This window comes from Typha latifolia, chromosome 11 (assembly GCF_019914945.1).
Source record: "Typha latifolia isolate L0001 chromosome 11, TyphaL0001v2, whole genome shotgun sequence".
Classification (NCBI taxonomy): domain Eukaryota; kingdom Viridiplantae; phylum Streptophyta; class Magnoliopsida; order Poales; family Typhaceae; genus Typha; species Typha latifolia.
The window spans coordinates 9759474-9776535 of record NC_133096.1 but is presented as its reverse complement, the minus strand read 5'-3'; the positions used below and the strand labels follow the sequence as shown (position 1 = coordinate 9776535).

The following is a 17062-nucleotide window of genomic DNA, read 5'->3' as shown; positions in this document are numbered from 1 at the left end:
GCATATTAGCATGTTCCATCTTTGTTCTTGCATCTTCTATGCTTAATATGGTGATCTGATGAATTCGGCAACGTTTATTGTATGACAGGGCCACGTCAATTGAGAATCGACGTAGACTTTGTTCTCGACTTTGTAGCGGGTGGATGTCGGCCATGTGAAACGATTCGCCGCCGCGTACTTTGAGCCGCCCTTTATGTACTTGTATTTAATAAGACGGCGATATATACTCTCTCGTTACCGGCTTCCTTCAGGCTTTGCATTTCTTGTTTGATGTTTCCGGTTTTCTTGTAGTCTCTTGCCAGTCGCTGCCGAGTAGGTAGTAAACTATAGTTATTCTTCTTATAAACATAGAATTATCTAAACAAACTATATGCATGTTTTCTTTCAATGTTCTAGTCTTGTAGTAAGATTTAATTGGCACGTATACCAGCAGGTAGTAGCAAACAAATTACTCTTTCTAAAGAGGAAAAAAAAGAGAGATGAAAACAACTCATAAGATGGACAACACAAGATCCGGCAGAGCTGAGTTAGTATGCACCGACTTTCTTGACTTGTGGGGGATGTTAAAGAGTCGGCGAGCAATGTCCACCATTGCAGAATGCTTTGCCGAATTTTTGCTAGCATTTTTTTGGGAGCCCGCCAATAATTTCATCGAGAGCCCTAAACCCCAAGTCGAACCCGCTCGCTCGTTCTCGAAACCCTTACCTTTCCTCCTCCTGTTCCGGCCAAATCTCCGGCGAAGATGCCTGGACGACCGTCCGATTCCGGGGACTCCATCGTACCCTTCTCGCCGGCCGTCCAAGATCCGGTCGTCTACCCCATACGTCATGGCGTTAAGCCCCCGATCTTTCGAGTCTATGTCTCCTGGTCACGTGGGAACCTCCTCCATGTTACGTGCCTCCGCCCACCTCCGGATCCAGACACGATGGGCGGCTCTGGCGACGAAGGTTCCGAGGAGGAGATCGGCGGGAAGGTAGTGGAAGTGAAGCTTGGAACCGATGATGGAGAGATCAGCGAGGCCCAGAGGAGGAGGATTGCTTATGGCTCGGTTCCCCCTTTTGCGCTTCTGCAGAGCCGGAAGAATTCGCTGGCCGCCTTGTCGAGAATGCCGTCTTCTTCGATCCGCACTGAATGGTATTCTGAATTCTGACTCGTAAACTTTACCTCTTACTTCATTTAAATTTTTCTGCATTGTGAATCTTACATAATTTTCAGTTTCTAAATTTGGAGATCAATTTTCGAGTTTGTTTCCCATGGCAATACAGGTGGCAGCATGTTCTTGAGTACAGTAATAGCATAAGTAGCCTCCTCGGGGAGCCAAGTTCCCGTCCTACCGACGTAATAGAAGATCCAAAGATGGTTTTGCAGGTGGCCTAGTTTTTCATTCTTCATAAAAGAAACTGTTTCTTCTTACCATTTTGAATTATATTTGATTCTTCTGCCCTTAATTTGTCTTTTAAGTTCTCCTATTGCAGCCTGTTGAGGAGCCTACCAGTCTGAAGGCTGCATGGCAGCTCATGGAGATATTCTATGTTGATAAACAGTTATCAAGTTGGCTTCCGGAGCGTCTCGTTGATTGGTTAGCAGTAATGTTCTTTTCTGACCCTGTCTTATTATCCTTCTTAATTGGACACGAGTATAACATTCTTGGTAGAAGTACTTTTCTTGGAGTTACATTTCTCCTTTTCTCCATCAGGATTACGATAGTCTCTTGTCTAGGACGGAAGGTGCAATTTATTCAAGGCTTGCCCGTCTTCAAAAGAAGCTTGTCAACTTGCAGGTTTGATTTTATTATTTCTTGGGCGCAGAATTAATTTCAGATTTTCAGCATTAGACAGATTTATTCAGGAAATCTTCTGGATATGGGTATTTATCCCTGTTATATTTTCGGGTCTTATTTTTCGTAATGGGAATGTCAGAATATATTTTTTTTTTGCTATTATTTTCACTGCACATATTTAATTTTTTAGTAAATGAACAATCATGAGATATTGGCATGTGGGGTTTCCAGAAAGAGTTCATTTTGAGTTTGTTGCACAGGTTATAGAGGATGATCCTGACTACTGGGAAGGACTGTCTGCAGCACTCACAGTTGGATGGCTTGATATTGTGGTAATTTTGCACTTCTGAGTTTCTTTGCTGGAATTTGCTCTGTTTTATACTGAAAATATATCTCTTTAATTTCATTAGCCTGAAATAGACTAGTCACTCTCAGGTGAAGTTGTTGAGATTGCATGGATCTTATCGAGAGGACCAGCTTGACAATCGCGAGGTCTGTATCTTTGTTTAATTCTAGTTGTTGCTGTTTCATGGTGATGCTTTAATTGCAAATGCAGGAGATAATTTTTTCCCCTTTTGTGGAGTTTATGAATCGCTTAGCCTTCTCTTTGACATGCTTTGGCAGTGAACCTATAATTGTCATTGTTTCTCAGATATCTTATGACAAAAGAAAGATTTACTTTGTGGATTTTTTTTTTCTCTAGTTTCATTATGCTTTGTCATTTTTTACGAAATCACTCATTGAGGAGATGACTTACACATCTTTCAAGTGAAGATTTGCATTATGCCATAAGGACTTGCATTAGGACTTCTATATTATTCAAGCTCTCTGAATCTCGCTGTCTCTCTGTCCCCTTCATTGTTATAATCACTTTCCGTGTCTTATTATTTATACTTTTCTTACTTACTATATATCCTCGGTACAGACAGAAAACGGGTTAGTAGAGGCAATTGCTGTTCTGGTTTCAATAATGCCACGTATGCGTCCTGATATACCAGAAGGAAGACTAGGTCAATGTTGTAAAACTAAACCAGATTTTATGAAGGTATGCTCATTTAATCTGAAACCCCTTTTTTGATGTATTATCCATGGGCGCTTACCATTGTACTTCCACAACTAGGCCTGGGAAAAATGGCGGGGCCATATAAGTAAACTGGAATGCAGTGCATTTTGGGTTCAATGTGGCCACCACCGAACTCGGGATGGTTTGAGGAATTTACTTCAGATCATGCTGGGAAACATTAAGAACATTACTGCTGCAACTTGTCATTGGCTGGAGCTGTTTATATCTCATTTTATTTTCATAAGGCCGTTCACAGTGGTAAGTTTCTATGAACTTGGAGTAGCATTTCCCTTTATTGAATCTTATATTCGCTAATATATTCCATTATTCTACAAACTTTCAGTTATTTATCCAGCACTTTTCACCTTTTCATAATTGCTTTATTTGATTATGTGATGTTGGGTAGCCAATTTGGCTTTCTGGTTTAGCCACAATCTTACATGTATGATTGTACCCCATTTGTCAAATGTGTGCATGTTTGGGCAGTTTGTTGTTTTTCTAGTTTCTACCATACATTTGGTTGTCTAATACTACAGAGCTTTCTTTATATCTCCTTACTGTTTGGAAATATTTAATCATTACATGAAACTTATATAGGGTTTAGAGGGAATGCACAACTTAGCTCAGAAATGTATGCAACTCAAACCATCCTCTATTTCCAATGGATTATTGAGCCTCCTTATTGGCATTCTTGGAGAAAATCCGGAGGTGAGGAAGATGTACTCTCACTCTCTTAAAGGATTACATGCCTATTGTTAATATGGTGGAGTTTTGTTGTTTTTATTTTGGGTAATGTTTCTTGTTCTTTGTTCATTAGGTCGTTTTAGCCGAGTGCTCAAAATCATTTGGATCATGGTAAGTTATAAACTATGTTTCTTTGTCTATTAGGTGGTACTCCTGATTGTATTGGGATTTTTGTTCATCCAGGATGGTTGCTCATGCTATAGAGCTGCTGGCAGCTGATAGTGATTACACAGATGTTCTGTTGCATGAAGAGCTGTATAATTTAGGAGGTGTCAGCATTGAGGAACTCCACCGGCTTGTGTATGCTCAAGTTTTGTCTTCTCATACTTTGACTTGGCAAGTGAGTTTTAATCTTTTATTGTGAATAATTAGTTTGCACACATAATCTCTTTCTTATAGTTATGTTCTGATAGCAGTTTTTGTCGCACAGTCTTAATCAAGTGATGTATATTGTTCGGCTGCTCTACATATTTGAGTCAACTTTACATAATTTCAGCTTATTGATATCAAAATTCACCATATCTGAAGACAAAATTTTAGATGCAAGTGCATCTAAAACTGACCCTGTGTTCTTATCCCAAAACACTTTTTTTTTCTTTTGGTCATGATTCATATGATGTCATCTTTGCATTGTCTGTTGTCAGATCGCACCAACTTATCTAGCATCATGCCCAAAGCAAGGACTAGGACTGCTGGAGATTTTACTATGCAAGCAGCCTGTACAGAGTCATCAGATAACCCTTAAGGTAATTGGACATGTTAGTTTACTTAGTGATATCAAACGAGGTTTCTAATAATTTCTTCCTGCATCTTGATATCCTCCTAGTGGCATCTTTTTAATGACATGAAACTTGTCTTCTCTGAGCAGACTCTGGAGATCTGCCGTTTATATGAGCTGGAGAACATCAGTTCAGGTGTCATGAAGGTACATCTTGTTTCTAAAGCATACGATACTTCACCGTTCCTCTATTATGGTAGCTCCTCCACTTAACCAACCTGTACATAAGCTACTTGGGATCTGCTATACCTGAAGCTGTGCTAGTAGGATTCCTCTTCACAGAAAGCTTGATTGCAGCTTCATTAAATGATAAACGAACTCGAAAAGAAGCAACCCTCAACTTCAGGCCTATAACTAAGCCAAGCTCATGCATAAGGAGGCTGAATGTTTTTAACAGGCTTTGCTTGATTTGAGGTCTCGGCTTGAAGTGGCTAACAAGTCAAAAAGTCAAAATGAGCATAAGTTTTAGATCTTAGTCTCAAGTTTGGCTTGGGTTGTTAAAGCCCATATAAAGAGAAACAAGCTGCTGACTTGGATTTAGCTTGGCTTATCTTTCTTTTTTTTCAAAAACCTTCATATAGTTAGATTGTATAGAAAAGTGAACATTAAATACTGATGAACTTGTTTTCTGTTTCATTCCTTTCTTTACACTTTAGATTGCCGGCATGTACCATTGGAAGCATGGTAGGAAAGGGTCTGGCATTTACTGGTTTCAGCAAGCTCGTGACATAGTTCGGCTCGACAGAATTGCTCAAGAACTGTTTGAAAGTATTGGGAAGTCTCTATCTGATGACAGTTTCAAGGTATTACTTTCTTGCGTGCAATATGATTTTGTGCATGTGAGTTGTGTGCCTTTGGAAATGGGACTAACTACAAAGCAAAGTTCTATTGCTTCCTGTGGAGGATACTTTCAACCACATGTATCAGTATTTTTGCTGGGAAACTTATAAATTTTGATTTGAACTGCTGACAGCAATGGGAGGGATTGATCGAGTTACTTGGTTCTGATGTTGGGACTTCCAGAGGACTTGAGTTTCTTCATAAGTACTCCTTGTGTTTTGCTTCCTTTTTCTGTTCTCTTTACATGAATTACATAAAATACAGCTTGTGATTTATCTTTCTATATTTGTTTACTTCACAACATGGTTGTACCACAGATATCGGGATTTTAAGAGATCCCTTCAGGTGGTGCTAGAGGGAAAGGATGCTAGTGCTGCTCGTCGGACCATGGAATCACTTATCCAGGTACTTATCCATATCTAATAAGAGCTAATTGCAGTCAGATGTAAGTATCTCATGTGGTGTGTCTGGCACCTACACCTTGTACTACTAGGTTAGAAGCTGAAGTAAGTTTTAGCATTTCAAGATTATTCTTGTAACTTGGCAGATTCCGGGAAAGAACCGACTGAACCTTCTATATCTCTGTTTTATATAGAAGAACAATTGTTTTATATTTGGTCTACTGGCTCTATGTCAGTCTTGTTACATGGGATCTGGCATTAACCTAGCTAATGATGTTATGTGTGTCATAGGAAGAAGGCTTTATCATAGAAGAAGAGATGCGTTGCTTTGCATGGTCCTCTTTATTTGATTGTGGATATTGATTAGTTTACTTTCCTCTTGCCTAGGTGCAACCATTTGATAGTTTTTGATTTGATAATCATGCTAAAATTATTATTATGTACAGAGACAAGTTCTCTGGTCATTTATTGCATCACAAGGAGAAATTTATTAGTAGCTCGTGAACTTCTAGCCATCTAGGATATATATGTAGTCAGTGATCTGCACTGTCAGTTATAAACCAACTCTGCATTCAGCACATGTTGACATGTGCTGATGTAGGGATATGTTCTTCCTAACGGTTAAAAGCTGTTACTGATCAGAGGGGAAGGCCAAGCACAAGTTGAGTTGGCAATTTTGCTCGAAGTATTGATATTGTTAATCTTTTTGCAGCTTATGAGAAATCCATCCACACCACAGCGTTTCTGGCTTCCTCTTTTGCATGACTCGGTAAGTCATCACCATTGCAATTTCTGCTTTTAGGTTGTTGCTCTAAATACATTTTCTATTGATAGCGTATCTATCATTGCTTACAATCGTTAATGTAATTATCAAAATATGGTTGCTTGGTTTATTTAATAGTTATTATTTGGGTATGGAATGAAATATTGCTGCAGACCTTAAAACACATTAAGGTTATTTAGGAACTATTTTATGGAAGCTTGATTGTTGATTTAATTTTTTGTGAAGCATTGCAATAGGAAATAAAAATGACATTACCTATAACAGGTGGTGAATAATTATAACTTTTTTACTTATTGTTCATTTTGGATTTATCAATAGAAGTTATTACAAGGCTGCTGGAAGTATGAGTCAATGACTTGATTTTATAGCCATCTTTCCATGAAAGTGCTGAATATGTTAGAAAACCCACAGATGCATATTAGATAAGCAGCAGTGTGGTAGTATAGGTACTTCAACGGTTAATTGCTAACATACTAATACTGCACTATAAGGAGGTTGATACAGTACATCTGTTCTGGATGGTATATAGGTTTCTGCCTTTGGGTACTGAGGTAGTAGTTGAACATTTTGAATGTTCTTCTGTTCATCTTGCCCCTAGTCATACCAGGAGCTAGTGAATAATTTGTTTTCTGGAATTTATACAAAACACTCCTGAAAACATTATGTCAGGAAACATCATTGCTGGCTGGCTATTCTATAGTTGATGGAGATCTCTTATTTCGTAACTTGTGATTGTATATGAATATATGTATCAGTAATATCATTGGATGCTTGGATTAAGTCCTACTGACTGGATATTTTTCCTCTCTATATGGTTCCCAGGTTAAGTTGCTGAACTGGAAAGGCCATCCTCTGTTAAACGCTGCTGAAACAACTCTGTTGCTAAACAAGCTTCAGGAACTATCCATCGCTAAACTGCGGCCAGATTTCTGTGATGCTAACCTGCCGTCTCATGCCTTGAGCTCTGTCAGATTGGCTCTGGCCTCTAATCTTGGACGTGCTTTTCTTGAAGAGTCCTGAGAATTTGCTGTTTCGGCTTTTGCTGGTCTGGCAGTTTTCACCGTCGCAAATTTTGTCTAGTGCAACAAGTCCATATTGCTGCTAATGAGGAATGAAGCAACAATACTGTCCATGTGGAACTTCCAACTCTACGGCTTGGTTTGTCTGGGATTATTGTAAAATTAGCTCTAACTATTATCTTGTACCCTCAATCCATCTGATACAGGCATTATGCCTAATGTACCAGCCAATGGAAATATTTTCAACAAGATCTAGTGTACATTTTTGGCCATTTCGTAGCTTTAGTTGCTGTTAAGTTTTGGATTATGTCATTATGCATGATTATGAAGTTGCTTCTCTGTTTATAGAGGTAGCATAATGAGAGATTCATAAAGTTGAATGTCTAGTGAAGAAGAAAACCAGATGGAAAATAGGGCATTCGTACTAAAAAAAAAACTCTTTTAAGTATACAAAATAAATAGTCTTAATATTTAAGAGTTAATTTTACTATTACTAACACTTAAAAAGTATTTTTTGTGCAATTGGCCCAGGAAAGCAACAACTATATTTGATCTCGATCATTTTACTCCGGTGAGGCGTGGTAAAATATACAAAGCGCTCATATAATGAATTAGGTTTCATAATGTAAAATATTTGATTGTCACGTTTGCATTTTTTTTTCCTTTTCTCTTCATAATTTTTCTGGGTTCTAATACAGTTTTTTCTCTTTCAAAAAAGGAAAAGAAAAAAGAGAGAAAGAAATGGAACTAATACCGTTTAAATCACCGTTACGATTAGTTTAAGTTCTCTATCTATGTCATATTGTTGCGCGAGGGTGGTAAATAGATGGACGGTCCAGATGACGTCGTAAACTGTGACGGATCTTGATGAGATCGGTTCCATTTTAGTGCGTGAAATATACAGCTCGGGTCCAGGATCAGGATCAGGATCCGTTCAAAAACCCCTGTCTTCCAGAAGTCCTCGTCCTCGTCTCCGCCTCCGGCCCCTCTCTCTCGTCTTGCAATGGTGGAATCCATTGGATCGGGAGGCGGAACTCTGAGGAACGCCTTTGGAGGCGTTCTTGCCGTCTTCATCCTTCTCCTGATCGGAGTCCTCGCCTTCTCGATCCGTCTCTTCTCCGTAAGATTTCTATCAATTCGATTCTCGAGTGTCGGAAACCTAGATCGAGTCGAGAACGCAACCTGTCATCTCGATTTCGTTGCTGATTCGGTGTGGCGTTTCTTCTTGGGTGGTTTGTCTCGCAGGTGATCAAGTACGAGAGCGTGATCCATGAGTTCGATCCGTACTTTAACTACAGAGTCTCTCAGGTTTGGTTTCACTAATCATATTTACGTTTTCTTCGATCAAGAGCTGTTAAATGGAGGCTGTAATGATTTCTGCAGTGTGGTGGAGCGTGATATCTGTCTGTTTATATAGTTATGCGATCATAGAATTTTAATTGTTCATTTAACATAATAGATAAAAATTGGTATTGTGAAAATTTATATACATGTTAACGAATTGGTTTATTGTTTATAAGTAGGGCTGGCCTTTGGAAGATATACTAGTTGCTCAGTCGTCAGTTATAAATGCAACTAATGCGACTCTATAATTCAATTTTTAGGGTCATTATATCAACATAATGCCTTCTGTTTGCACATCTTCAATTGTGCGATCAGCCATGTACATTGATAACACCAATGTGCAGATACTTCTGGCACCAAGTTCATTTTTGGCTGGTTGCATTAGTTTTACAATGCAGTCATAGAAGAAGTTTCATCAATATTCTTACATATATAACTTCTATTCAGAACCCAACTTATGTATATTGTATCTGCGTTGACTCACAGTTTATCTGTTTCAGTTTCTTACAAAGAATGGGATTTATGAGTTTTGGAACTGGTTTGATGATCGAACCTGGTACGGCATCTAAAAAATGCTTAACCATGTTATTATGAAACAATAGGATGTTTTATTTGTCAAATAATGCTGGCCTCACTTGTTTCTAGGTATCCTCTTGGTCGTGTGATTGGTGGTACTGTTTATCCTGGATTGACATTAACAGCAGGTTCCATTTGGTGGTAATGTTCATGCTATCCGTACTTTTGCGTTAGGCACCAAGTTCAATATCCTAGAGTGAATGGGAATGTATCAATAAGATGTCCTGATGTGGTCAAGTTGTCTGAATGCAGGTTTGTGAATTCCCTCAACATTCCTCTGTCTGTGGAGACCGTGTGTGTATTTACTGCTCCCATTTTCTCAGCTAATGCAGCTTGGGCAACTTATCTTCTGACAAAGGTAGATAGTTTTGATATCTATTTTTCACTCTTGTAGTATGTACAGAAATCATCATATTCACAAGTCTGTCGTGTATTTACAGGAAGTTAAGGGTGCTGGAGCTGGTTTGACTGCAGCAGCTCTATTGGCAATGGTAATTGATACAGCTAGTTTCATTCTAGAGTTTTTTGGTTGCCTTTTCACTTTTCTTTACAACATCTATGATCATTTATCTTGTTACTCTTCAATTGTTTTATGAATTTTAGAGCTTTCTTTATGATCTTATAATTTTACAGTGGCCTCTTTCAAAATATGTTACTGTTGTTGACCTAATGTGGATTTTCTGTTTTCATTAATGCAGGTGCCTTCCTATATCTCACGATCTGTGGCTGGCAGCTATGACAATGAAGCCGTAGCAATATTTGCTCTAATATTTACGTTTTATCTATACATAAAGGTAACTTTAGCTCAACTGTAGTTGTGAGTGATTTACGATGGTTATTTCATGTTTCCACGTTTTAGTTAGATTTTATTTTATGCATACCTTTATCTTAGATTGTTTAATAGATGCTAACTAATCTGCTTATTTGTATCAACAATTTGCAGACATTAAATACGGGTTCACTCTTCTATGCTACTCTAAATGCTCTCTCATACTTCTACATGGTACTTATGACTATGTTACACTTCATGTGTTTAAAACAATTTTATGACTATATTCATAGGTAAATGTTTCTCTCTTCTAGGTTTGCTCTTGGGGAGGCTACACGTTCATCATTAACCTTATCCCGATGCATGTTCTGCTGTGCATTGTAACTGGCCGCTATTCTTCACGTTTGTACATTGCATATGCCCCTCTTGTAAGTGTTTAAGATAATGAAAGCAAAGCTGCACATTTCCAACTTTGAAGTAAGATAAGATTAAAGTAGAAACTTTCACAATAGTAATCTATATCTGAGGGAAGTCATCCTTGTCATATTACCAACATTAATGCAGGTTGTCTTGGGAACTCTTCTAGCATCCTTGGTGCCAGTGGTTGGTTTTAATGCAGTGATGACATCAGAACACTTCGCTTCTTTCCTGGTTTGTTGTTATATATAGATCATTATACAAGTTTCTTCTACTTCTTTTAACATTGTATGCAACTTTCATAAATTTTTCAGTCACAGTAATTATGTGGTAATGTTGTTCACTTTGTGAAATTTGTCTTATTCAAATTTAAGCTTTCTTTAAGGTGTATAATTGCATGAAATGGATATATGGTATGAAACATGCAGAGTAAAAAATAGCAAATTACACTAGTAGAACTAGTTTGTATGGTGGGAATGCTTGATTGATGCTTTTCCTCTAAGATCTATATCTACTATGTGGTAATGATTACAGCAAAAATAATGGATGTTATTGTTGATATGTTCCAAATAAGTTTCACATGATGTGAGAACTTCTTTCATTGATTTAAGTATAAATGAACAATATTTTTGTCTTCAATACCCATATTTACCTATCAAATTTCACAATCTATTTGAAGCTTTAAGTTCTAGTGCATTCCATGAAGTTATTGTTGATTCTTCAACACAATTTTATATATATGACTAAGGATTCAAGCTTAGAAAGTTTAGACTTGCTTTAGAATGATCTGACTCGGACTCATAACTTAACTTATATGCATAATCCTCTCTTTGTATATTTTATATTGTGTTGTTAAATTGCAGGTCTTCATTATCATTCATGTGGTTGCTATTGTGTATTATATCAAAGGGATCCTATCTCCGAAGTTATTCAAAGTGGCTATGACACTCGTAATGATGGCTGGCATGTGAGTTTTGGCCTTCCTTGACGCACTAGATATATGTACCTATTGTTAGGTTTCTAAAAGTTAGTTTTATTTTCAGTCAGAGCAATCATTACACATATGAATTAGTTGCACCTAATTTAGTATGTTCTTTTAAAGATTGTGCAGTAACTGAGTGCTGGTAGAATTTTCTTCCAGGGCTGTTTGTTGTGCAGTGATAGCTATACTCATAGCATTGGTGGCTTCTAGCCCAACAAAAGGATGGAGTGGCCGCAGTTTGAGTCTACTTGACCCGTAAGTGCATGTCTAAGCATTATATTGGCACTAACTTTAGGAAGAAATATCCTTTTATCTCATTTTGCATTGCTATACCATTTTGAGTGGAATTTATCATTGTAGTGATCTCTTGAATCTTGATATTAAAAGGTCCAAACAATGTATGTAATTATGTGAAGAAGAGCAGATTATTGTTGCAAGTTTTCCAAATAGTGATGTATTTATTTGTGTCAAAATGCAAAAGAATGTACTTCAGAGTTTGATAGACTTGCTGGTAGTGAAGAAAAGTTTATTTGCACAAAGCCATGGAACCATGGGTTTCTTCTCTTTTTACTAAAATTCGTTTTCTCTCTCTTCTTCCCACCTTCTCAAAATGCTACAGGAAGATATTTTTGTCAATATCGATTTTCCTTATAAAAACAAACTGGAGATAGTCTTTCTTTTCCAAATGTTGGTGAAAAAGTAAGTATGTGAAGAACTGCAATAAGGATAAAATGTAGGTGGCGATATGCAAAAGAACCCGCCATATTCTGTTACAATAAAACCCCTGTGAAATACAAGTATAGAAGCATGTTGTAAAGCATCAATTAGCATTATTTTTGATACGGTACTTCTTTCAGATAGTATAACTACAACTTAACATCCTGATCCTAACTCTTTTGTTGGTGTGACAGAACTTATGCAAGCAAGTACATACCCATCATTGCTAGCGTCAGTGAACATCAGCCACCAACCTGGCCTTCTTATTTCATGGACATCAATGTGTTGGCCTTCTTAGTTCCTGCTGGTATTGTAGTAAGTAATCGTACATCTGTAAACAAAATTTAATTTGGGAATTACAGTCAGGCCTTTTTGGTAATCAAAATTAATTTTTGAACCTTTGTGAATTATGTAACATTATAGTGATTTCCTTTATTGTTCACCAAAAATTTTAGATTTGATTGGAATCTCTCCTGCATTGTGTGTGCTCTTTTTTTTATTTTTTATTTTGAGGTGCAAAAAGATATCCTTCAAGGCCCCCCTCCTGGGATCTTTTAGAAAGCCAATTCCCTATAAGCTGATTTGCTGGATATATGTTGCTCACAAGATCCAGTGTGGTTTATGAAGAGTTGTTAGATCCAACTTTTTATGATCTTCTTTGTTAAGTTAGAGGCATACCTAGTTGGTTCAGGTGACAGTTGAGTTGGTTGATCATTCAGTCCTTGCTAACTTGGGCTTAGATACTTTGTAGTTTTATTGCATTTGGCAACAAGAAGTTGAAGTTACAATTTGTCTTTTAAAGTGGAAGACTTAAGGTCCTCGAGAAGATTCTCTGACATTGATGGTGTTTAAAGTACCATGGGGTTGAATTCTGTGGATCAAGCATATTATCTCTCCATATAGTATGTGTTTCTTATGTTCCTTTTCATGAACCGAGTTAAATGGCAGCTATAAAAGGCATTCTAAGTCGATAGATTGTCTACTTATATGCTCTTTTAATTAACTTTTATCCTCTTTATGTTTTCCACTCTATTATGAACTTGTCTTTGATGTTTACTTATCTAGAAGGATATAGTTAATATCTATAGTTTGTTGTGCACAATGATCAAGCTCTATGTTGTGATTGAATTTGATAGAACTTTTCTGATATTAGGAACTTAATGAGAAAAAACTAAATCTGCCAAGTTTATTACGCATCACCTGTATGATGTTTTCTTTTGTCCTGCAGGCATGTTTCTTACCATTATCTGATGCTAGCTCATTCGTGGTCCTGTATATAGTAACATCAGTATATTTTTCCGGAGTAATGGTGAGAAAGTGACAATGATAGCAAAGATTATTGCTAACTTAATAGCAGGTCTTCATTTTGATAGTTGCTTTGTTGATGCCAGGTGCGACTTATGCTTGTATTAGCTCCAGCTGCATGTATTCTGTCTGGGATTGCTCTTTCTGAAGCATTCAATGTCTTAACACGATCAATCAAATTTCAGTTGCCAAAGTTGTTCAGCAGTCCTGGCGTATGCGCTTTTCTTGTTATTTTTTTTTCTTTTTCTAGTATCTCCAAATTATCCTTGTTCTTTTACAGATTATGTTTGAGCTTCTAACAGTTATTTTGTGTTATGACATTCAAGCCAGGGAATACTAGTACAGAGAGTTCTGTCTCTCAAACTGAAGTAAAGCATGCTAATCATAAGACGACTGAGAAATCTGAAACTGCTGCAAAAGAAAAACCATCAAAGAAGAATCGCAAGAAGGAAAAAGAAATTGTGGAAAATGTTCTTGTTAAGCCTAAAACAGAAAGGCGGCTTTTAGTGTTGCCTCTAGAAGCATCTGCAGTTGCCATTCTTCTACTAATCGTACTTGGTGGATTTTATGTGGTATGTAACATTACTAATAGTAATGCTTTGGAACAAAATCATGCATTGGTTAGTTGCTGTCTGAAAATTGACTTGAATATGGAGAGGAAACAGTTCGATGGAATCTGGCATGGAAATTTATGGGGTCTTATCTCACATCTCAAGTTGCATTTAATGCAGGTCTATTATTCATATGGAGACAGACAAAGCTCATTGTTCTTTCTCTTTGCAGGTCCATTGTGTGTGGGCAGCAGCTGAAGCTTACTCTGCCCCTTCCATTGTTCTAACATCTCATTCACCTGACGGGTTGCATGTTTTTGATGATTTTCGTGAAGCTTATGCATGGTTACGGCATAATACCGACGTAGATGATAAGGTAAGACTGTCTCAATCCTTAAACGATTTGGTTTTCTATGTAGGTTTCTTATTTATATACAAAAGATTTTCTACTCCATGAATCCAGATTTTTAATACCTTACATCAAGTTATCTGAAAAATCAACGGTGCTTCAAGTGTTTTGATCCTTTATCAGCCAACATAGACAAGTGCCCGAGTGACTTTCTATCTGATAAGTTGGCTAGCATTTCTACGAGCAGATCTTATTACTACTTGAAAATGCAGAAGTTTAGAATAATTTAGTATATGCCATCACGCCTATGGAGGATGTATAATTGAATAGAAGATGGCATGAAAGGTTGTTATATCTAAAATATGATGACTATCATTTCTTTTTCTTCCCGGGGGTTAAAAAAAAGAACAAAAAATCTCTCTTTCTAAGAATCTTGATGCTCAAGTACTTCATGAATTCCTGAGGTAGAATTGTATTAGCATACGTATCATATAAACAATGTACTTGTACGAGCTCAACTGCTTATTAGCAAAAGAGGCTCACCAAAGGAAGGTGTTGTTGCTCTTGACCTAAAGGAAGATCATCAGCTCATTAAAGAAGATGATCTCTCTACTTCTTGCATGAGTTATGTATACAGGAAAATACACTTGAGGTTATTCTGTACTGTGATTTCGGTTGTTTGAAATGTGCTACTTTCCAACTCTTAGAAGATGATGTCCTACAGGTAGCCTCATGGTGGGATTATGGTTATCAAACAACTGCAATGGCTAACCGAACTGTCATAGTGGACAATAATACCTGGAATAACACCCATATAGCAACAGTGGGTACGGCAATGTCTTCCCCAGAGAAGGCTGCATGGGAGATCTTTAACTCGTTGGATGTCAAATATGTTTTGGTTGTATTTGGAGGTTTGCACTTTTATGACTGCACAATAATTTGAAAGCTTGAATTAATAAGGTTAGACAACTTAAAGTTGCATGTTTTCTTTCCAGGGCTCGTTGGATATCCTAGTGATGATATTAATAAGTTCCTGTGGATGGTCCGCATAGGCGGTGGTGTTTTTCCTCACATCAAGGAACCTGATTATCTGGTGAGTTCCAAAATCTTCTACTGCATTCAAATCAATTACTTGTTTTAATTGGTGATCCTATAAGCAATTAATTCCAAAACAAAAAGATAATATTAATTTTGATACCAAAAGATGAGCAATGTATACACTGGTGTGTGGTTGAGGCTTGGAGCAACTAGCAAGTATAAAAGTTAGGGTTGACATCCTTAGCATAATATAGATGATATTTTGGTTAAACTTCATGTTGCACGTCATGTAGTCTCTTCGTTTGCCAACTAATACTGAGCCAACACTAGCAAACCAAACATGAATGGTTTTCATGTTCCCTATTTTTATTTTGCCCGTTATAGTATATGGAGCTCTAATTTTCCTCTGATGTGTTACTCCTTCAACATAGAGGGATGGTCAATATCGTATCGATGCTCATGCAACTCCAACGATGCTGAATTGCCTCATGTACAAGCTTTCTTATTATAGGTTTGTAAATCTCCTTTAATTATACCATGCAAAATTAGCATATCAGTGATGATATAACGTTATGTTTCCTTTCCCTTGTCTCTAGGTTTGTTGAGACAGATGGCAAAGGCTTCGACAGAGTCAGGAGAACAGAAATAGGAAAGAAACACTTCAAACTAACCCATTTTGAGGAGGTAAGATCACTTTTTCTTAAAAGGTCACAACTGCGTCATGTCCAAATCTTTGTGTAAGACTTTCTCTACGACCCATTTATTGAAATTTAACAGAACTGGTTGATTGTTATGGACTGGATTGACCCTCTTGTTTATGTCTACTTATTTGCAATGATTCTCTCTTTCATTGTCCTGGTTTAATTTTATCTTTGATGCAGGTGTTTACAACTCATCACTGGATGGTTCGCATATATAAATTGAAACCTGCAAAGAATAGGATGCGAGGAAAGCTGAAGAAATCTAAATCAGTATGTTAGGCAACTCAAGAATCTTGACACAATTTTCGTTCTTCTAACTCTCAGCCGTAACACATTGCTTTTTAATTTATGTTCTTCCTTGCAGAATTATAAATCAAGTTCCACGAGCAGTTCAAAAAGGGTTGGCAGTACGAAGAAGAACCCATGGCAGTAAATCAAGCGCATAGATTGTTTTGCAGTCAACTCAGCGTTCGGTTTGTGCTGATAACCTTCGGATCGCCTGCAGTCTTAGCAAATTACCATACAATGTGTTGGATGTTAGAGTAGAGATCTGGATATATTTATCTCGCCCGTTTTCTTTTATCGAACAAAGGGGAGATCACTATCTTGAAATTTTTGAGAGTTACAGAGAGGTAACATAGAGATTGCAGCCGATTGCTTTTTAATGTTTATTTGTAGTTTGTACTGCAAACGAAAGAAAATTCACCCATAGACACTACATATTACTTGTAGCAACATGAATGCCACTTGTCCCAAGTGGAATAATTTTAATCTGCATGCTTACTTGCTGTAGCCTTACCAGATAACTCCACCCCCCCATCTATCAGACTGCGTATCCTTATCAACACTTGCAGGTTGTCACGACAACGAGGATAAGCAATTAATTTTAGGAACCCGGAAAGAC

The 17062-nt window shown here is 37.3% G+C and overlaps 2 protein-coding genes across 2 annotated transcripts; both read left to right on the top strand.

Annotated features, from left to right (window-relative positions):
* Positions 1-593: 593 nt before the first annotated feature.
* LOC140798123 (nuclear pore complex protein NUP85) lies at positions 594-7694 on the top strand. The gene is made up of 18 exons (XM_073151869.1): positions 594-1134; positions 1266-1368; positions 1476-1586; positions 1697-1780; positions 2041-2112; positions 2216-2272; positions 2706-2825; positions 2901-3101; positions 3441-3551; positions 3661-3698; positions 3771-3927; positions 4232-4333; positions 4456-4512; positions 5022-5168; positions 5339-5409; positions 5523-5610; positions 6319-6375; positions 7213-7694. The coding sequence occupies exons 1-18, from the start codon at positions 743-745 to the stop codon at positions 7408-7410; spliced, it is 2166 nt and encodes a 721-aa protein (XP_073007970.1). The 5' UTR covers positions 594-742; the 3' UTR covers positions 7411-7694.
* Positions 7695-8328: 634 nt separating this feature from the next.
* LOC140797372 (dolichyl-diphosphooligosaccharide--protein glycosyltransferase subunit STT3A) lies at positions 8329-16929 on the top strand. Its single transcript, XM_073150747.1, has 23 exons — positions 8329-8529; positions 8655-8717; positions 9254-9309; positions 9399-9470; positions 9582-9687; positions 9770-9820; positions 10028-10123; positions 10273-10332; positions 10413-10526; positions 10663-10749; positions 11379-11482; positions 11657-11752; positions 12409-12529; positions 13443-13523; positions 13606-13731; positions 13846-14091; positions 14303-14446; positions 15144-15330; positions 15415-15512; positions 15889-15968; positions 16054-16141; positions 16339-16428; positions 16523-16929. The coding sequence occupies exons 1-23, from the start codon at positions 8413-8415 to the stop codon at positions 16589-16591; spliced, it is 2352 nt and encodes a 783-aa protein (XP_073006848.1). The 5' UTR covers positions 8329-8412; the 3' UTR covers positions 16592-16929.
* The last annotated feature ends 133 nt before the right edge of the window (positions 16930-17062 follow it).

Bases quoted from the DNA above. Each gene is read 5' to 3' on its own strand.
- LOC140798123 (XM_073151869.1), top strand. From the start codon at position 743: ATGCCTGGACGACCGTCCGATTCCGGGGACTCCATCGTACCCTTCTCG. The intron at 2,273-2,705 runs GTCTGTATCTTT...TCCTCGGTACAG, and splicing joins ACCAGCTTGACAATCGCGAG to ACAGAAAACGGGTTAGTAGA. The intron at 5,410-5,522 runs GTACTCCTTGTG...GTTGTACCACAG, and splicing joins GGACTTGAGTTTCTTCATAA to ATATCGGGATTTTAAGAGAT.
- LOC140797372 (XM_073150747.1), top strand. From the start codon at position 8,413: ATGGTGGAATCCATTGGATCGGGAGGCGGAACTCTGAGGAACGCCTTT. The intron at 9,471-9,581 runs GTAATGTTCATG...GTCTGAATGCAG, and splicing joins ACAGCAGGTTCCATTTGGTG to GTTTGTGAATTCCCTCAACA. The intron at 9,821-10,027 runs GTAATTGATACA...TCATTAATGCAG, and splicing joins CAGCAGCTCTATTGGCAATG to GTGCCTTCCTATATCTCACG.